At 41.0% G+C, this 22,890-nt stretch overlaps 1 protein-coding gene across 1 annotated transcript in view; it reads right to left on the bottom strand.

Annotated features, from left to right (window-relative positions):
• DCDC1 (doublecortin domain containing 1) overlaps nucleotides 1–22,890 on the bottom strand; it is a 509,452-nt gene that overhangs the window by 401,143 nt on the left and 85,419 nt on the right. The window contains 1 exon segment of the mRNA XM_056135538.1: nucleotides 6,929–7,022. Within this exon segment, the coding sequence (XP_055991513.1) occupies nucleotides 6,929–7,022 (94 nt within the window).

Genomic DNA, 22,890 nt, shown 5'->3' with positions numbered 1-22,890 from the left:
GGCATCTTCCCATGTTGCCGCAATAGTACCAAAGAGTTCCCAGTTGGAACTCCGCTTTGCTGATGACATTGTTTTAATAACACCAAACATCAGCCAAGCAGCACAAATGCTGGCCGATTTTGACCGTGAGTGTGGAAAGGTAGGACTACAGCTGAATCTTACGAAGACAATGTTTATGAGAAACAGCCTTGTTCCTGACGCCCCATTCGCTCTCAATGGAACGACCATCTCCGAATGCAACAGCTATGTGTACCTAGGTCGAGAGGTCAACATGACAAATGACCTGGCACCCGAGCTGCGCAGGAGGAAGAGAGCGGCTTGGAACGCCTTCAAGAAAGTCAAAGAAATAGCTAAGAGGATGAAGAACCTCCGGCTCCAGGCACATCTCTTTGATTCCACTGTTCTTCCTGCATTAACATATGCCTCAGAGACCTGGGCCCTACGCAAACAAGATGAGAACGCTATTCAGGTCTCCCAAAGAAGAATAGAAAGAGCTATGCTTGGAATATCACGTTTCACTCATATGAGAGAGAGAATCCGGAGTTCTGACATCCGTCGAGGATCAAGAATCAGGGACGCTGTTTCATATGCCAAGGTGTCAAAAATCAGATGGACTGGTCACGTAATGAGATTTAAAGACGACCGCTGGACTAGAGCTGTTACTGACTGGATTCCACGGGATGTCAAAAGACCGTGTGGCCACCCACCTTCCAGATGGTCAGACTTCTTCGTCAAGATCATGAACGATCGGTTTGAGGTCCTTCATGTTCCCTGAACGAACAGATGCCATTGGGCTACACTAGCACGCGACAGGGACAAATGGAGACGTTACTGGCGCCCGCTCAAGCAAATCGACAACTAACGGGAAGTTAAGTGATTGAGTATGACAATAACTGGGAAAATACAGAAAATTTGAATAAATTTAATTCTCAATAAACCAAACTTTTACCCCCCCCAGACAAAACAGTGATACTCTCAACAAATTTTATAAGGAGTACATGTGTTATATTTCAAGTGAATTATTTTATCTAATATTTCTAGTATATGTAAAAGTTATTTCCAGATCTTGGTTATCATGAACTATACAACTATGAACACCGGTATGCATATGTCTCCTTATATTAATACCCTTGTACTTTTAGTATAGAGGAGAGGAATTACAGAATTATATGCTAGTACTGGGCCGGAGGGATAGCATAGTGGGTAGGGCATTTGCCTTGCACGCAGCCGGCCCGGGTTCGATTCCTCCGCCCCTCTCAGAGAGCCTGGCAAGCTACCTAGAGTATTCTTCCCATGGCAAAGTCTGGAGAGCTACCCATGACTTATTCGATATGCCAAAAACAGTAACAACAAGTCTCACAATGGAGATGTTACTGGTGCCCATTAGAGCAAATTGATGAACAATGGGAGGACAGTGCTACAGTGCTATGCTAGTACTTTTAATTTTTGAGAAATTTCTTTATCATTTTCCACAAAGACCAGAGCAATCAATATCCCACCAAACAAAAATGAATTTTCCTTTTTCTTCACACCCCTATTAGAACTTTTGTTTCTGAACTTTTTTGTATAGGTCATTCTCACTCACTCATGTGAAATGATATGTCACTAGTAATAGTTTCTTTTGCATACAGAAGCTTTTTTTTAAATATATAATCCCATTTGTTTAAACAATAACCTTTTAAAACTCCAAGACCAGTATTTACCAGAAGAGAAGAGCTGGGGGCTGTATATTGAATAAAAAGATTCAACTTATGGTAAAGGATATATAGAGAGAGAAAGAGGGAGAGGAGAGAGGAGAAAATTCAACTGATACATATTATTTGAAAAATACATAATTATTACATTATTACTTCAATTTATAAAAGTGAAAAAAGAGAGTCTTGAGAGACAGTACGGGTCTGAAGGCACTTCCTTTGCACACAGTGCCTCTGCTCAGATCCTACATATGGTCCCCTAAGCTCTGCCAGGAGTGATTCCCAAGCCTAGAGCCAAGAATAAGCCCCAAGCAACACTAGGTGTGGGACAGTCCCCCGCCAAGTTAAACATAAGGTAATACTAGTGACTACTACTATTTACAAATAGTAAATAGCACAAATGTGGAATTTGTGGTATTTTTCTCTTCCAGGAACTAGTTACAAATGAGTGCCTTTAAAGATATAGAGGGAGATCACCTAGTATGCCCTCTAAAATAATAAAATTATTCTAAAGTACAGTTTACTACTTTTAAAGAGCAACCAGAAATTGGTCAAAACATACTAAAATTATCTAAGCACACAATAATTTCTCATTTTCTCTTTTGAAAGCTTTATGTCACAGGTTAGGTTGTAATAATTTAAAATTGCTTCTGTTTACTGATTTATGAATTACCAAGGTTAAGAGCATCCATCAACTGTTTTAAAGTCTAATGTGTGCTGTGAAACAGGCTGAATTATTTTTCCTTCCCTGAAATTTACATATTGAAATATAACCCCAAACATGATATTTGAAGTTAACCAGGCCATCAGGGGGCACATTTATGAATACTGTCAGAGTTCTTACAAGAGATCCCAGAGTTCCCTTCCCATTCCTCCATATAAAAACACATGAGGAACTAGCCTTCATGAATCAAAAGATTCTGAATCTTTTGGTGACTTGATATTGGATTTGTCAGACTCTATAATTGTGACGCATTGCTTATAATTGTGACTCTATAATTGTGACGCTGCTTGCTCCCACCAACCACAGGTGACAAAGGGATTCTAATCAGGAGCCCCACCCTACCCTGCCCTGTCTGCTTCCATCAACCACCCAGGGATCAGATTGCGCACAGAAGACCCACCCTACCCAGATAAATACCCCACTGGCAGACTTCCACTATTGACACTACTTCCACTACCCAGCCGTCGCCACACTCCAGGACGCTTTCCGGACACATCATAAGACACTAAATACCCATCTTCAGGAATTGTCGTACCATATTTGATAGGGTTCAAATATGGTAACACCTACCATATTCAGAGGTCGCCCCCAAAGCCTCTATCCCTCTCGGAAAGACTAGCAAGCTACCGAGAGTATTCTGCCCGCACAGAAGAGCCTGGCAAGCTATCCGTTGTGTATTCGATATGCCAAAACCAGTAACTACAACTGGTCTCATTCACCTGACCCTGAAGGTTTCACTGACATGGCAGCACTGAGGATGAGAAACGAGAGGCCGACAAAATCTCAAGGCCAAACTAGGCTGCCACAACGAAGGAAGACAAAAATGATTGTCCGTACTTTCAATGCACGTACGCTAGCATCAGATGCATCCATCGAGGACCTGATGGTACAAGCGTGAATGATCAAGTACGACATCATTGGTCTGACCGAGACAAGAAGGCACGAATCTCACCATGCCGTTTTCGACACTGGAGAAGAATTGTTCCTCGGAACATGCAATAAAAGAGGTGTCGGAGGCGTTGGTGTCCTTGTCAACACAAACTTGGCCAAGAGCATTGATTCATTCAAATGCCTAACAACCCGAATCGGACGTTTACATTTGAATAGATGTGGCTCACTGCCTGCAGTTTCTATCATCGTTGTCTACGCACCAACATCTCATTATGATGAAAGAGAAATCAAGAAGTTCTACATGGAGCTGGAGAAATTCTATAAAGAAGACCACACCTTCTACAAGATCATCGTGGGTGATTTTAATGCCAAGATAGGACCGAGAAGATCAGCTGAAGAACTTCACATCGGGACCCATGGCCTAGAATGGAACAAACAGGGTGAGAGACTGTCTGAGTTCATCATGTCGACCAAGACCATTCATCATGTCGACCAAGACCATTCATGGTAACTCACAGTTCCAGAAGGCAGAATCTAAACGTTGGACATGGGAGTCTCCTGGTGGACGATTCCACAACGAAATAGACCACATCATATTCAATTGATGGTTTTGCCTGACTGATGTCGCTGTTGTCCCAAAATTACGAACAGGATCGGACCACCGTCTCCTTCATGCAAAATTCTACTTCACAGAGCGGGGAGAAAGGGCTGCAAAGTTCAAAAAGAGAACTCCCAGAACGACCACCAACTGGGAACTCTTTGGCACTATTGCGGCAACATGGGAAGATGCCATTGTTGACAACATTGACGAGGAATACGATCGACTGGTTCAGCACCTCCATGAATGTGCGAGGAATGCCAAGAGAGAGATAGCCACAAAAAAACGCCTATCTTCGAAAACTCTTGAGCTAATTCGTCAGCGTGGTTTGGCGCATGCCTCAGGCAACCGCAAGCTAACGTCCGAGATCACAAAGCAGAGCAGAGATGTGATCAAGGAAGACCTCAAAGAGAGAAGAGCAGAAGCACTGGTACATGCAGCAGAAGCTGGGAAAAGTATTCGTTACGCCAGCCTGTCCTTCGCCAACTACAAGACCAAGATGACTGCCCTCCGACGTCCTGATGGATCCATCACATCCTCCAGAACGGCAATGGAGAAGATTATCCATGACTTCTACTCAAATCTCTTCGATAGCCATGTCTACTTGCCGACATACCAAATTCCACAGGATGGAAATGTCGTTCCCAATGTTCTCCCTTTTTAAATCCGACACGCCATTTCGTCGGTAAAGAAACAAACAGCACCCGGCCCAGACAAGGTCAGACCCGAACACCTGGAGAACCTGCCATCAGTACTCATCAATACACTGGCTCGGCTCTTCACTCACTACCTGTCTGAATGCAAGGTTCCGTCCCAACGGAAAACCAGCAGGACCGTACTACTGTTCAAGAAGGGAGACATCCATGACATTGGCAACTATCGCCCGATCTGCCTATTGTCTGTCATCTACAAGTTGTTCACCAGAGTCATCCTAAATAAGATTGGCAGAACACTAGATGAAGGACAACCATGCGAGCAAGCCGGGTTCCGCAAAGGACTTAGCACCATCGACCATATCCACACAATAACCAAACTCATTGAGGTTTCTCGAGAGTTCAAGATGCCGCTCTGTTTAACATTCATTGATTTAAAGAAGGCCTTTGATTCTGTTGAGACGGAAGCGGTCATTGAAGCCCTAGCCAATCAGGGCATTCAAGCCCAATACATCAAGATCCTCCGTGAGCTGTATTGCGGATTCACTACCAGGATCTCACCATTCTACAAAGAAGTGATCGTTGATGTCAAGAGAGGAATTCGGCAGGGTGATACCATTTCACCGAAACTCTTCAGTGCCACCCTCGAGAACATCATGTGACGACTGGAATGGTAAGGAATGGGAGTGAAGATAGATGGTCGGCAACTACACCACCTCCGCTTTGCTGATGACATTGTTTTAATAACACCAAACATCAGCCAAGCAGCACAAATGCTGGCCGACTTTGACCGTGAGTGTGGAAAGGTCGGACTACAGCTGAATCTTACGAAGACAATGTTTATGAGAAACAGCCTTGTTCCTGACGCCCCATTCGCTCTCAATGGAACGACCATCTCCGAATGCAACAGCTATGTGTACCTAGGTCGAGAGGTCAACATGACAAATGACCTGGCACCCGAGCTGCGCAGGAGGAAGAGAGCGGCTTGGAACGCCTTCAAGAACGTCAAAGAAATAGCTAAGAGGATGAAGAACCTCCGCCTCCGGGCACATCTCTTTGATTCCACTGTTGTTCCTGCATTAACATATGCCTCAGAGACCTGGGCCCTATGCAAACAGGATGAGAATGCCATTCAGGTCTCCCAAAGAAGAATAGAAAGAGCTATGCTTGGAATATCACGTTTCACTCATATGAGAGAGAGAATCCGGAGTTCTGACATCCGTTGAGGATCAAGAATCAGGGACGCTGTTTCATATGCCAAGGTGTCAAAAATCAGATGGACTGGTCACGTAATGAGATTTAAAGACGACCGCTGGACTAGAGCTGTTACCGACTGGATTCCACGGAATGTCAAAAGACCACGTGGCCGCCCACCTACCAGATGGTCAGACTTCTTCATGAAGATCATGAACGATTGGTTTGAGGCTCTTCATGATCCCAGAGCGAACAGATGCCATTGGGCTACACTAGCACGCAACAGGGACAAATGGAGACATCGAGCAAATTGACGACTAACGGGAAGTTAAGTGATTAAGTGAAGTCATCAGTCAACAATCCTCCCGTTGTTCATCGATTTGCTCGAGCGGGCCCAGTAACATCTCCATTTTGAGACTTGTTGTTACTGTGTTTGGCGTATTGAATACGTCACTGGTAGCTTGCCAGGTTCTGCCGTGCGGGTGAGATACTCTCAGTAGCTTGCCGGGCTCTCAGAGAGGGGCGGAGGAATCGAACCTGGCTCAGCTGGGCTGGCTGCGTGCAAGGCAAACGCCCTACTACTGTGCTATCTCTCCAGCCCAGAAAGGACTAAGACACGCTAAAACAAAATGTCCCCCGGAGCAGGTCTAGCAATAGCCCAACAAGCTTGAGTACATGCTTTGTGTGCAGGATCCCCAGATATGATTTCCAGGCACCACATGATCCTCTGACATGGATGATGGTCCTCTTAGCACTAATGGGAATGATACTCAAGTACTGAGCTAGGAGTAGCACCAGAGCACTGCCAAGTAGGGCCCCCAAATTAAAAGAAGTGGAAAAGAAAAAGATCTCTCAAATAATTTCCCTTTAAGTTTGAAGAACATATTTACCTGTTATAAGATTTGTCTTCCTTTTCAAAAATGTTAAGTAAATAACTTTTTTGAAAACATTATCAAGGGCTGGAGAGACAGTAAAAAGGTGAAGGTACTTGGCTTTTATGCTAGTCATCCAGATTTTTATTGCTGGTACCACATATGGTCCCCTAAAAACTACTAGGAGCAATTTCTAAGTTGCAGACCTAGGATAAGCCCCAACAATGGCCTTATGTGGCTCGAAACCCACCTCTCCCCCCAAAAATTATCTATCAAAGAATTATAAAATATTCATCACTTACCTTTTGAAATATCTTTAACTTTTCTGCCATACAAATCATAAAGATATCTGGCTGGTGTATTTAGATTCATTCTCATTGTGCAAATATCTAAAACCTATACAAAAAAAACAACAATAAGTAATTAATTACAATAAGCTCTGGACGAACTGAATACACAGTTTAATGTTCTTGCTATATTACATGGTTATTAAGAATTGTGTTCTAAAATGAAATTTGGTGATTTATAAAATATTTCAAATTTACGAAACAAAAGAATAATTAAAGTTGTTATAATGTACTTTCAGTTTAAACACATACACACAAAATATTAAATATTAATTTTAAAGAGGAAAGGAGATGTAAACTATACTTTTACTTTTTTTTGCCTTTTGGGTCACACCTGGCGATGCACAGGGGTTACCCCTGGCTCTGCACTCAAGAGTTACTCCTGCCAGTGCTCAGGGGACCATATGGGATGCTGGGGATCGAACCTGGGTCGGCCGCGTGCAAGGCAATGTGCTATCTCTCCAGTCCCTGTAAACTATATTTTAAAAAGTATTATACATTATTTAACAGTTGATCATTGATTGTTTTTTATAATATTGTTTTTGATAATATTGTGCTTTCTATAATCTATTATAAAATTAGAGTTGCAATAATATATTATAATAATATATTACAATAATATATTATGCATAATATAATATAAAGAAAATATTAAATATTTTCTTCATTTTTCCTATAAAAGGATGTCACCTTAAAAATTACATTTCAGGTTTTTTAACTTTTTCCACGTATACGAAATAAATTATAAGTCTGGTCCACTCATATTTCACCTTGAAAGCTTTTGTTGCTTGAATATATGAAAATGGAAATTAATAAATCACAGTTTAAAGTTTTCAACAAGCTTGAGTGTCAAGAATGTTACTTGTAATGGTTTCTATAACATATTAAAAATCTTAATGTTTTAATGTCTTTACGTATTGTTGATTTTCTAATAATCACCTTTTCAGCATCAAGAAAGATTTAAGTATGCATTAGAAAAGTCTACTCACAAGGTGAGGAGCATTATAGTATTGTTCCCCAACAGAGAGTTGGGGAGTATGAAATAGCTCAAGGTAGATTTTATTAGATTGCTTTCAATACTTCTGCCTTTTATGCTTATAAAATTAGTTAAGCTGAGGGACACAATGATACAATGATAGTACTGCAAGTAGGTGCTTGCCTACATGCCGACAACCCCCATTCAATCCTTTGCACCAATATGGCCCCCTGAGCCCACCAAGATTGATCCCTGAGTGCTGAGCCAGGAGTAAGTCCTGGGCACCAAAGAGTGTGGCCCAAAATGTGAAAGGAAAAAAAAATCAACTAAAATTACATGATTTCTAACTAAAGTATACCTTTTTTTCCACATTAAAACTTCAATAAAATACTTTTGCAAGCCAAGTTTTAAGAGTTAAATTAATTTTAAAAGTTGCACTATAAAATCAGATACAGGAAGTTGATCATGCATTAGCAACACTGTCATTTTCTCCTACTTTAAGGATGAAAGGTCTTTGGAGTGCTTAACCAATGCCAATTTTCAGTAATTTTTTTTCAGAGTAAATTTTCAGTTATATGAATTAGTATCAACTTTCCTCAAAAATCCTGAAATGAAGCTTCTACTTATAAGGTCATTCTGGTAATTCGTAATTGAAACATATTTAACACTGCCATCTTGCTATAATATTAAGGTTAATTAAACTAAATTTCCCACTAATCTATACCTGTTAAAGCAGAGAAACCATTCTGATGCTAAAATGTAAAGCAAGCATGCTTGAAACTACACTCTTCTTGATAGGAAGAGCATTACTAAACAAGCTCTTTTTAGTTCAGTCTAAATATTTATAGTTCTGGGAGTCACCCTCAGGCATAACTGTGCCTACCTTACAGGTAGTATGGTCACCTACTCACAACCTCTGGGTTTGCTCAACATCCCCTCAGGCCAAGTCAGCCATGTCAGTCAGTCATCAGACTCAACAAAGTCCATCATCCTCAAAGACTGACCTTAATAGTTTTAAGCATAAAATCTCATGTGTAAATTCCCCGAAGTTCTAAATCTGATCCCTACTTTTCTCTATACTCTGTTGAAAGAATCCTGTATAACAAGGATGAGCTTCCTCCTCACACACTGTGGCAAGAAATACATGCCCCTAATTTTGCAGCCCAAGAAGATTTGGGCCTGACTCAACACCATGAGGACCAAGAAGTAATGGCAGCAGGAGCAGCTTTCTCTGCTGTACCAGTAACAGAGTCAAGGCCATGTGATAACTGTGACTGGTAAGAAAGAAAGAAAGAAAGGAAGGAAGGAAGGAAGGAAGGAAGGAAGGAAGGAAGGAAGGAAGGAAGGAAGGAAGAAGCTAAGACTGTTGTGATATATTCATAGTATATAAAGTTCAGATTTGATTTAAATGCACTTATTCTAAGGCAACATTCATTTAAGTATTTTGACTATTAGTACTAAACACTATGAATATTTTCACACCATAGCAAAAGCTGAATAAGTGCAATATAGATCCGAAGGTACTCAAAGGCAAAGTATTTTCTATTTACAGAAGTACTTGGAGTAGCATGTGAGCACAGAGAAAGGAGTTAGTCCTGAAGACTGCTGCTATTAGACCTTCTATTCCACTCCTAATTATACTGCCTTGCCTGAATTCTGTTACTTGGGAGGAGGAGGGTAATAACATGCAATCTTTCATTATAACACTGCTCCCCCCAACACATGCAGACCTTTCAATTGCTGGAATGCATTCTGCTCATTCTAACATGAAGTCGTTTCAAATGTCTCTTAAAAAGGTTACCATTCTCGAAGATGGCGGCCGCACGGGAGCCTTGTGGAAAGCGGGTTTGAGCCGGGCTCGGGGGAGCAGCGGGGACCTCATGGGAAGGGGGGCTTTGTGGGCCGTCCCCCACGCCCCACCGAGGTCGCCAGCTGCCCCCCACGAGCGGCTCTCCGGCACGGCCACGGCCCCGGAGGCACAAGGACTTAGCACAGAGAACCAGCCGCTTGGAGCAGAAAAGCAAATGGACTTGTGTTGATCCGCGCCACCAAGCCTGCCCGGAGGGGGAAGGGCGTTGACCAGCCCGCCCGCTCCTCTCTGGAAAGAAAGATGGCGGCCGCACGGGAGCCTTGTGGAAAGCGGGTTTGAGCCGGGCTCGGGGGAGCGGCGGGGACCTCATGGGAAGGGGGGCTTTGTGGGCCGTCCCCCACGCCCCACCGAGGTCGCCAGCTGCCCCCCACGAGCGGCTCTCCGGCACAGCCACGACTCCAGGGCACAGAAACCAATCTCTTAACTAGCTAACTTTTAATAGAAATTCTTCCAGAGTCAATAAGTAAAATAGCAGAAATTCAAAACTGCGCGGCCGCAATCCGCGTGACATCATTTTATTCTTAAACCAAGTTGTAGAAAGCAAATCATTTCACAACGCTGTTTCAGCATGTCTGATTGGGGGGGGGGGTCGTAAACTCTAAACAATAATTGTGCATCTTCTATCGAAATAATCTATCTAGTCAAAGTAGATAGAGTATTAACTAGAACTCATCTGCCTCACAAAGAATTGGGAGGGGTGGGAGGTGGGGGTCTATTGGGGTTCGGGGTTAAAAATGAGTATTGATAAAGGGAAATGTGTTTGGTATCTACATGACTGAGACCTAAACCCGAAAGCTCTGTAACTTTTCCCACAGTGAGTCAATAAATAAATAAATAAAATAAATAAAAAAAAAAAAAAAAAAAAAGGTTACCATTCTCAATATATTCCATGTGAACACAAAGAAATTCTCATCTCTTCTCAAAGGATTTGTTATGAAACCTATCCCACAATCAATAATAAACATAATGACTCTTTTAGGAATGTCTTTTCCTATCATGGAACAAAAATCACTTAATCACTCAATCCCCGTTATTCATCGATTTATTCGAGCGGGTGCCAGTAACGTCTCCATTCATCCCGGTTGCGTGCTAGCGTAGCCCAATGGTATCTGTTCGTTCTAGGAACATGCAGAGCCTCAAACCGATCATTTAGGGTCTTGACGAAGAAGTCTGACCATCTTATAGGTGGGCGTCCACGTGATCTCTTGATGTCCCGTGGAATCCAATCAGTAATGGCTCTAGTCCAGCGGTTGTCTATAAACCTCATTACGTGTCCAGCCCATCTGATTTTTGATGTCTTGGCAAATGAGACAGCGTCCCTGATTCTTGAGCGTTGACGAAGATCAGAACTCTGGATTCTATCTCTCATTTGAGTGAATCGTGATATTCCAAGCATAGTTCTTTCGATTCCTCTTTGAGAGACCCGAATAGCATTCTCATCCAGTTTTCGTAGGGTCCAGGTCTCTGAGGCATATGTGAATGCAGGAAGAACAGTGGAATCAAAGAGATGTGCTCGTAGCTGGAGGTTCTTTGTCCTTTTAGTTATTTCTTCAACACTCTTGAAGGCATTCCAAGCCGCTCTCTTCCTCCTGCGCAACTCAGGTGCCAGGTCATTCATCATGTTGATTTCTCGACCTAGGTATATATAACTGTTGCATTCGGAGATGGTGATTCCGTTGAGAGCGAATGGAGCATCAGGAACAAGGCTGTTTCTCATAAACATTGTCTTCATAAGATTCAGCTGTAGTCCGACCTTTCCACATTCACGGTCAAAGTCGTTCAGCATTTGTGCCGCTTGGCTGATGTTTGGTGTTATTAGAACGATGTCATCAGCAAAGCGGAGGTGGTGTAGTTGCCGACCATCTATCTTCACTCCCATGTTTTCCCATTCCAGTCGTCGCATGATGTTCTCGAGGGTGGCACTGAAGAGTTTTGGTGAAATGGTATCACCCTGCCGAACCCCTCTCTTGATATGGATGATTACTTCTTTGTAGAATGGTGAGATCTTGGTAGTGAATTCGCAATAGAGCTCACGAAGGATCCTGATGTATTGAGTTTGTACGCCCTGATTGGCTAGGGCTTCCATGACCGCTTCCGTCTCAACAGAATCAAAGGCCTTCTTTAAATCAATGAACGTTAGACAGAGCGGCATCTTGAACTCCCAAGATACCTCAATGAGCTTGGTTATTGTGTGGATATGGTCGATGGTACTGAATCCTTTTCGGAATCCAGCTTGTTCACATGGTTGTCCTTCATCTAGTGTTCTGCTAATCCTATTCAGGATGACTCGAGTGAATAGTTTGTAGATGACAGACAATAGGCAGATTGGGCGATAGTTGCCAATGTCGTGGATGTCTCCTTTCTTGTATAGTAGTACAGTCCTGCTGATTTTCCATTGGGATGGAACCTTGCATTCAGACAGGTAGCGTGTGAAGAGTCGAGCCAATATATTGATGAGTACTGATGGTAAGTTCTTCAGGTGTTCAGGTCTGATCTTGTCTGGGCCAGGTGCTCTTTGTTTCTTTACCGACGAGATGGCATGTTGGATTTCGGAAGGGAGAACTTTGGGAACGACATATCCATCTTGTGGTATGTGGTATGTGGGCAAGTGGATGTGGCTATTAAAGAGATCTGAGCAGAAGTCATGAATAATCTTCTCCATTGCCCTTCTTGAAGATGTGATAGATCCATCATGATGTCGGAGGGCAGTCATCTTGGTTTTGTAGTTGGTGAAGGACAGGCGGGCGTTACGAATGTTTTTCCCAGCTTCTGCTGCATCTACCAGTACTGCTGCTCTCCTGTTTTTGAGGTCATCCTTGATGGCTTCTCTGCACTGTTTTGCCAGTTCGGATGTTCGCTTGTGGTTGCCTGAGGCATGTGCCAAGCCACGTTGGCGAATAAGTTCAAGAGTGTTCGAAGAAAGACGGTTTTTTGTGGTTATCTCTCTCTTGGCATTCCTTGCACAATCATGGAGGTGCTGAATCATTCGATCGTATTCCTCATCAATGTTGTCAATGACGGTATCTTCCCATGTTGCCGCAATAGAGCCAAAGAGCACCCAGTTGGTGGTTGTTCTGGGAGTCCTCTTCTTAAACCTTGCATTCTTTTCTCCTCGTTCTGTGAGGTAGAATTTTGCACGAAGAAGACGGTGGTCTGATCCCGTTTGGAATTTTGGGACAACAGCAACATCGGTTAGGCAAAATATTTATGAGAAAATATTTATGAGAAAAAGGACTGAAAAACAAGACTGATTTTTTCATTACTATATTCAAGTACTTGGCACATATCAGTAATAGTCATAAAAATATTATGAATTAATGAATGCATCACAGTTAACATGTTATCTAGTTTAAACTATTACATCATGAATTTTATGCTGTTACATAAATCTGATAAACCTAGTCATAAACATGCTTTCTTATTTATTTTAAGCTTTACGGTCACTGGAGTAGCCTCAAGTGAGCTCATAGGCTGGCCATTTATTCAATACAATATTGCTATTGCTCCCTCACCCTTGCTTCCCAGCACTTGAGCCATTGTTCAAGTTGACAGAGACATTAAAGCACAGTGAGTAGACACACAAAAACTTCATGGGTACATTAGGTGAGAGGTTGGGATATTTCACAAAGCTAATCAACAGGTACCCTTAAAGTATGAAGTCATGACAATTTTCTATTTTATTCTTGCCTTGGTGCACACTTACTTCCCTCTTCATTATTTTTTTAAAAAAACCCAATTTTTTATTTTATTTTTGGAACACGCTTATTTTAAACCATATTTTAGTTCTATTATAACTAAACAAATGAACTGATGGAAATGTTTTTTAAAAAAGTAATATTTATTATTTATATTATTAATACATTCCATTATTTTATATTGATTAATTAATAATATATTAATTATTATTAATATATTTGACCTCTTATTGTCTAGTTCTCACTCTCAGAGAACCCAGCAGGCCACCGAGAGTCTCCTGCCCACATATATGCCTGACTGGGGACACCTGTAAAGGTGATTAGAGGCTGCCCCAAAAGCCTCCATCCCTCTCAGAGAGCCTGGAAAGCTACCCAAAGTATCCCGCCCATATGGCAGAGCCTGGCAAGCTACCCATGGCATACTCAATATGCCAAAAACAGTAACAATGATGGTCCTTATTCCCCTGACCCTGCAAGAGCTCCCAATATGTCATCGGCTTACACTAGCATGTGACAGGGATGAATGGAGACATTACTGGTGCCCGCTCGAGCAAATCGATGAACAACGGGGTGATAGTGATAATGATATACATATATATATATATACACACACATACACACATATATATACACACATGTGTGTATACATATATCCTTAGTATAAAAGCACTGTCTTGAACTGAGTTGCTTGAAAAATTAAAAAGATAGCCTCTTCACATTTATAGAAATATTTTTTTTTTGTTTTTTGAGTCACACCTGGAGATGCACAGGGGTTACTCCTGGCTCTGCACTGAGGAATTACTCCTGGAGGTGCTCAGGGGACAATATGGGATTCTGGGAATCAGACCTGGGTCAGCCGCGTGCAAGGCAAACGCCTATCGGCTATTGCTCCAGCCCCTATAGAAATATTCTTGATCACTATTTTCTGTCTCATGCTTGCTATTCTGACTTAATTGAGGGGTTCTCCCTTCCCTTTTGACTCAAAGAATGTTACCATTATTTTGGTTGACCTATTTATAGTGGCCTCATTCTCCTTGTCAGTGAAAACTTTGGGAATAGACACACGATCTAGTTCTGGTCAACAAGATCTGAGAATGATATTCTTTGGAAAGGGGTTTTTAGTCAAAGAAGTTGAAGATATTTTTGTCTCTATATAAAGTTATTGTACCATTTATTGTACTTGGTTATTGTACAAAGTTATTGTACTTGATTGCCATTACCAACATACAAAATAGCACAAAAGCTGGAAAATTGTAAACTTAGCATACTATGCTTAAAAATTGCCAACCTCTGGATTGCTTGCTTACATTTTGCTTAAATCTGATTTAAATTAGAATTCTCTGTTATTTGCATAAAGTAATCCTGTCCAATAGGAAAAGAATTGGAAGGGGTCCCAGGTTCCCTAAATGAAGAACATTCTTTCAATTAATTCAATAAGTATTTGTAGAGCAAATATATGTTATTACAATAGTATTCACTATATAAACCCAAGAAGCAAACCATTTAATTAAGCACCCAGAGAAGACTTTTAGAAGAAATTTAGTGATTCAAAAAACTGTGAAAATGAATGGATAATTATGAAATTAATTCACTGAGTTAATAAAAATATTTCACCTTTGGTAACTAATTATACTTGTTCAGTAGAAGATAACTACAATTTATCAAGGGTATTTTGAGAAAGGAAATGTCTTTTTACAGACTTTTTTTTGCTAGTTGAAAGACTGTCAAATACACTATAAATTTTCAAAGAATTAAAATGTGATAACACACTTGGCATAACTCTGTATAGAATAGCATTTTACAATTACTTGTAATAAAAATTAAGATGATTATTTTAACATGAAGATACTGGGTGACTGAAGTGAATTTGTACCCATCTTATCAAGTTACTTAAATAAATTCCAAGATAAACTAACTGGTCTGCTATCTGTCTAAGGTAAAGGTAAGGTAAAGGCCCTCCCGTTGATCGTCGATTTGCTCGAGCGGGCCCAGTAACGTCTCCATTGGAGACTTTGTTGTTACTGTGTCTGGCATATCGAATACTCTCGGTAGCTTGCCGGGCTCTCCGAGAGGGGCGGAGGAATCGAACTCGGGTCGGCCATGTTGGCCGCTTGTAAGGCGAACGCCCTACCTCTGTGCTATTGCTCCAGCCCCTATCTGTCTTACTCTCATAAAAGTAGATGAGAGAATAGGTGTCAAATTCAGATATTCATGCTAATTAATAATGAACATGACTATGTTTGTAAAAGTAATTATTTCTTATGAATTTTAAATGTAGGTATTCTGGAATTTTATTATAAACATGTGAATGAGAAGGAAATAACCAGAACAGTTTACTAAGTAAGTTATTGTAAAGGACACACTGGTTTGTCCTTTCTGCCTTGTCACAGGGAGTTTAGGTTTATTGGGTTACTCCCATCACAGTGCTCCCATTCCTGTGTTTATTTGTAACCTCTTTCTTTATTCTCTCTTAATTTGTAAATATTGCTTTTCTTTTCTCCTTAAGTCCTCTGCATAGTTAATTCAGAGTAATGTCATTTTTGTATAGAAACATGAAGGCAGTTAATTCTATGCTTTTGTAATTTGGGAGTTAATTGACTCTGAATGATATTCACTGTGGGCATCTGTTCTCTCGACTTAACCTTCAGTTTCCCTTACTTCCAAAAGCAGGGTCCAGATGAGGGACTCGAACGAAATGGGCAAGGCCAAGATGCCACAATACTTCACTATAATTTAAGAGCATGGTCATGGACAAATTCTGTCATGATCTAAAAAGTAATAACTGAAGTAGGTTCCTGCTAGGGTTAGGAAAGATTAATCTGGCCTGAACACTGTAATCTGAGATCTATATTGAGATGTTCCCCAAGATAGCCACCCTACAAGTTCAATGTATCTCTTAGTGTGTCCACAAAAAATAACTAAATATTAAGAAGTATAATTAATTTCGACTGTACTTTTTTGCCTCTTCGGGATATATTCCCAGGAGTGGTATTGCTGGGTCAAATGGGAGCTCAATTTGTAATTTTTTGAGAATCGTCCATACTGTTTTCCAAAAGGGCTGAACCAGTCGGCATTCCCACCAGCAGTGAAGGAGGGTCCCTTTCTCGCCACATCCATGCCAACACCGGTTGCTTTTGTTCTTTTGCATGTGAGCCAGTCTCTGTGGTGTGAGATGATATCTCATTGTTGTTTTGATCTGCATCTCCTTGATGATTAGTGATATGGAGCATTTTATCATGTGCCTTTTTGCCATTCGGATTTTTTCTTTGAGAAAGTTTCTGTTCACTTTGTTGCCTCATTTTTTGATGGGGTTGGATGCTTTTTTCTTGTGGAGTTCAACCAATGCTCTGTATATCCTTGATAGCAACCCCTTGTCAGATTGGTACTGGGCGAATATCCTTTCCCATTCTGTAGACTGTTTTTGTATTTTGTTCACTATTTCTTTTGAGGTGCAGAAGCTTCTTAGTTTAAGATAGTCCCATTTATCTATTTCTGTTTTCACTTGCTTGGCCAGTGGCATGTCATCTTTGAAGATACTGTTAGCTTCAATGTCATGGAGGGTTTTGCCAACCTTGTCTTCAATGTACCTTATGGATTCCAGTCTGATGTTGATGTCTTTAATCCATTTTGATCTTACTTTTATACATGGTGTTAGGTAGAGATCTGAGTTCTATGTTTATTGCTGCACTGTTCACAATAGCCAAAATTTGAAAAAAACCCGAGTGCCCGAAAAGAGATGACTGGTTAAAGAAACTTTGGTACATCTACCCAATGGAATACTACACAGATGTTAGAAAAGATGAAATCATGAAATTTAAATACAAGTGGCTCTACATGAAAAGTATCATGATAAATGAAATGAGACAGAAAGAGAGGGACAGACATAGAAAGACTGCACTCATCTGGGGAATACAAAGTAACAGAACGGGAGTCGCACACCCAAGAATAATTGAGATAAGTACCAGGAGGTTTGCTCTGGCCTCAGATGCTGGGGGAAAATGCAGCCCAGATAAGAGAAGGAAACACCAAGGATGTTTGGAGGAATCGCTTGGGATGCGAGATGCATGCTAAAAGTAGACTATAGACCGAACATGATGGCCACTCAAAACTTCTATTGCAAACTACAACACCCTAAAGGAAAGAGTGAGCAAAAGGGAATGCCCTGCCACAGAGGCGAGGTGGGTGTGGGTGTGGGAGGCTTACTAGGATCATTGGTGGTGAAGAATGGGCACTGGTGAAGGGATGGATACTTGATCATTGCATAACTGAGCCCCAAGCACGAAAGTCTGTAAGTCTACAACTGTACCTCATGGTGTTTCACTAATGAAAAAAAAAGACAAAAAAAAGAAGTATAATTAAGATGTTAAGTTATTGGACTAAGGAGAGGAGAAACACCGCTAGGTAGTATTTCCACCCTTGAGCCTGATAGATGAACAGAAAGGGCTTTTGATATGTTGAAAGTTCTACCAGACGGGGTGTGGTGGCTACCCCCAATGCAGGAGCATTGGTGAGAGACTAGAGAGAGAGAGCAGGGCAGAAAGATGGACCATGGAGAGACTAGCAAGAGGTACAGAGGGAGAAGAATGTAGGGGAAGAATACAGGAGCAGGCACATGGAGAGATGAGGCTGCGAGAAGGAGAGATGAGCAGGAGAGACAGGAGGAGACAGGAATGAGGGACAGTGTGAAACTAGAATGGGTAATTTAGTGAGACTAGAACAGAAACGTAGGGAGAAAGGAATAAATGACAAATGATCATCAACCAGCCTTGTGGCCCTCATTTCCTCTTTCCTCTGCCCATGACATGGGCCGCCCCAAGGCGGGGGGGATCAACCTGAGTCCACTGAACGCAGGCAGCGAGAGAGAGAGAGAGAGAGAGAGAAAGAGAGAGAGAGAGAGAATCACGGAGATTACACAATTTATTAATTCACACACTTTGGCTATTTTATATTTAAGTGACCGTTTCTGAATATTAATAGTCCCAATCATTTTGATAATTTTTACAAATTCAATTACATTTCATTTACTTTAAAATTTACTCTTTTGATATACATTTTACATAAAATAAATTTTATCTATTTAGTTGGGCAATTCACCACATGACCACAATAAAAATAAAGGATTATCTATTACTCTCCAAGTACCCTTGCTAACTGTACTATCCCTCTGCACTCAGAGTCTAAATTTTTAACAAGTAACCAGAAGACTCTGATTTATGTGCTCCTAGATGATGCTTCAGGAAGTATTGCAAGTCATCAATTCACAGTAAGTACATGATGTCTCCAAATAACAGGAAGAAGTATCTGATATTACCCAGCTCAAAGTCAGGTTTTCCAAAGCGTAGACCAAGAATATTATAAAATATTTTTATCTAACCCTGTTTGTCCTGCAACCCAATCAGCCACATCCTGCAAGGATGGGAACCCCATCCTTCAGTCCTGCACCATTGTATCCCACCTGTAAGCAAGGCTTTGGTCCCAGCTCAAGTTACTCTATCCTCTAAACCCCGTGTGAAAAAAATTCTAAATTCATCTCTTACATTGGTGGCAGGTAGGATATGGCACTTCTATTTCTCAAACAGTATACATCCTTAAATCTCAGTTAATTTAATAGAATAACTTGCTGACAATTCCTGGGCATACTCAAATAACACAGCATGGTAAGGAAAATAACTTGAAAAGCAAATGTATCATTTTTAGCCATATGGTATGAACAACTCAATAGATTAGTTCTCGCCAGGCACAAAAGTCAGATCAAAGTGAATTAAAGACCTCAATATCAGACCTGAATCCATAAGTCACACGGAGGAAAATGTAGACAGAACCCTCTATGACATTGAAGTTAAAAGCATCTTTAAGGACGAAACAGCACTAACCAAAAAAGTGGAAACAAACATTAACAAATGAGACTACATTAAACTAAGAAGCTTCTGCACCTCAAAAGAAACACTGAGCAAAATACAAAGAGAGTCCACAGAATGGGAAAGAATATTTACCTAATACCCATACGATAAAGGTAAAGGCCCTCCCGTTGTTCATCGATTTGCTCGAGCGGGCCCAGTAACATCTCCATTGGAGACTTTGTTGTTACTGTGTCTGGCATATCGAACACGTCACGGGGAGCTTGCCAGGCTCTGCCGTGCGGGCGAGATACTCTTGGTAGCTTGCCGGGCTCTCCGAGAGGGGCGGAGGAATCGAACTCGGGTCGGCCATGTTGGCTGTGTGCAAGGCAAACGCCCTACCGCTGTGCTATCGCTCCAGCCCACCCATATGATAAGGGGTTTTAATATCCAACACATACAAGAAATTAGAACTGTACAAGAAAAAAACCTCCAAACCCATCAAAAAATGGGGAGAAGAAAAAGCACATGAAAAAATGTTCTACATTGCTATCCATCAGGGAGATACAAATCAAAACAACAATGAGATATTATCTCACACCACAGAGACTGGCACACATCAAAAAGAACAAGAATAACCAGTGCTGGCACAGATTCCAGGAGAAAGGGACTCTCATTCACTGGCGGTGGGAATGCCGACTGATCCAGCCTTCTTGGAAAACAATATGAACATTCCTCATAAACTAGAAACTGGGCTTCCATATAATCCTGCAACACCACTTCTGGGAAGATTTCCTAAGGGTGCAAAAAAGCACAGTAAAAATGACATCTGCACCTGAATGTTCATTGCAGCACTTTTCATAATACCCAGAAATTGGAAACAACCTGAGTGCATGAGAACAGATGACTGTTTAAAGAAACTTTGTTATATCTACACAATGGAATACTATGCAGCTTTTAGGAAAGATGAAGTTATGAAATTTGCTTATAAGCTGATGGTCATGAAGAGTATCATGTTAAGTGAAATGAGTCAGAAAAAGAGGGACAGACATAGAATGACTGCACTCATTTGTGGAATATAAAATAACATAAAATGAGACTGACACCAAAAGACAGTAGACACAAGGACCAGGAATATAGCACCATAGTTGGAAGCCTATCTCATGACCTGGGGGAGGAGGCAGGTGGAATAGAGAAGGGATCACTAAGTCAATGATGGTTGGAGGGATCATTCAGGATGGGAGATGTGTGCTGAAAGTAGCATAAAGGACGAAACGTGATAGCCTCTCAGTATCTATATTGAAAACCATAATGCTCAACAGTAAAGAGAGAGTATGAGAGAAATTTTCTGCCACAGAGGGAGGGGGAGGGTTGGAAAGGGAGGGGTATACTGGGGACACTGGTGGTAGAGAACGTGCACTGGTGGAAGAATGAGTCTTTGATCATTAAAGGCCCTCCTGTTGATCATAGATTTGCTCGAGTGGGCCCAGTAACGTCTCCATTGGAGATTTTGTTGTTACTGTGTTTGGCATATCGAATACGTCACGGGGAGCTTGCCGGGCTCTGCCGTGCGGGCAAGATACTCTCGGTAGCTTGCCGGGCTCTCCGAGAGGGGCGGAGGAATCGAACTTGGGTCGGCCATGTTGGCTGCGTGCAAGGCAAACGCCCTACCGCTGTGCTATCGCTCCAGCCCACATTTTGATCATTGTATGACTAAAACTCAAACATGCAAGTTTTGTAACTGTATCTCATGGTGATTCAATAAAAAATAATTTAAAAAAAACAGATTAATTCTCAGGTACCTGGGAATCTAAACCTCCACAATTAACACCCAGAAAAACTCAAAGTTCAATGGAGAAAGTAAAGAATGCAACAGCAGTCACTGACAGGGACAGGAACTCAAGAAACTCATCAAGTCCATCAAAATGCTTATGCCTGGTCAGTGAGGACCTAAAATCAACACTGAATGTACTGGCAACATAAATTAAGCAAATACTTGCCAGAGAAATGAAAGCAATTATTAGATGAGAAAGTCAATCAACTCAAAGCCCTTTTCCATAGAATAATACCAATATAAATGGAACTGAAAGAGCTAAATCACACATACATACATACACACACACACACACACACACACACACAAGTCTAGTAGCAAAATCTCATGGAGGAGAAATACAAATAAATCTGAAGACAAAATACAAGCCAGCATTGATTTTTAAAACGTCAAAAAAGTAGAGAGAAACAAATGAGTGGAAGAAATGTAAGGTACTTTATTAATAAAGACAAGAAGAATAATTTCCAAAATTATAGGAATACCAGAAAGTGAGGGAAAGGGGGAACAATGAATCCTGGGAGATAAGGCTGAGAAATTCTCCCACTATAGAAGGAGAAAGCTGGTGAAATTAAGAAGCAAAAGAGTATCAAACAAAATACACTCAGAACACTACTAAGACACATAGTAATCAAAATGGCAAAAATAAACTGGAGAGAGATGAGCTTTTTAAAGAAGAAGAGAGAAGAAAAACGTATGGAAAATAACATAAGAATCACAATAAATCTCCCACATGAAATGGTACAGACAAAATAAAGAGACTGGAATGACATATACAAGTTACTGAATGAAGGAAACTTTCAATCTACAGTAAACTATGCTGCAAAACTCTCATTTAGATGAGGCGTGGGAGGATAAGATCATTCTCAGACAAACAAGAGCTGGTAACACTTGTGATAACCAAACCTGCCCTGAATAAACTACATATAATATACTTAACAAATGTCAAAATGTAGAAGCAACAATCCTACACAGTAAAGGGCAACATAGTCATTTATATCAATAATATCCATGAATATTGGCATCCCTAAATATTTAGTCAATAAGCTAACCCCCCCCCCCAAAAAAAGGGTATAGAGTGGCAGGTTGCATCAGGAAACAAAATCTATTTTATGCTTACAGAAAACACATCTAAAATCGCAGGATAGACACAGGTTCCAAGTAAAAGAATGGAAAACAATTTTAAAGGCAAATGGGGGTGGGGAGGAACAATGGACAGTCACAATTATATCAGATAGAATTGCATTCAATGTAAAGAAAGTAATTATAGACAGGGATAAACACTACTTATTGATCGGGGGGGGGGGGGATAAAGCAAGAAGTACCAAATTTAATCAACATACTTGCACCAATTGTTGGGTCAGCAAATCTTGTAAGGCTTTGATTCACAAACCTAGAGAAACACAGGAATGGAAACCTAACAGTATTGGGAGACTTCAACATGCCACCATCACTACTGGATAGATCCACTAGACAGAATATCAGTAAGGACACAAGAGCACTAAATAAGGAACAAGAAGACCTTGGAGTAACAGATTTATACAGGGCCTTCCATCCCTCAAAATTCTAAAACACATTCTTCTCTAGTTCACATGGAACATTCTCCAGGATATATTGCATTTATGACAGAAATTAACCATTAAAAGGAAGATGTGTAGAAACTCTAATATCTGGTGACTGAACAATATACTACTAAATAATAGCTGGA

Source organism: Sorex fumeus, unplaced genomic scaffold (assembly GCF_029834395.1).
Source record: "Sorex fumeus unplaced genomic scaffold, SorFum_2.1 ptg000007l, whole genome shotgun sequence".
Lineage (NCBI taxonomy): Eukaryota > Metazoa > Chordata > Mammalia > Eulipotyphla > Soricidae > Sorex > Sorex fumeus.
Note: the sequence above shows the minus strand (reverse complement) of the source record. Positions and strands in the feature narration are given on the sequence as shown.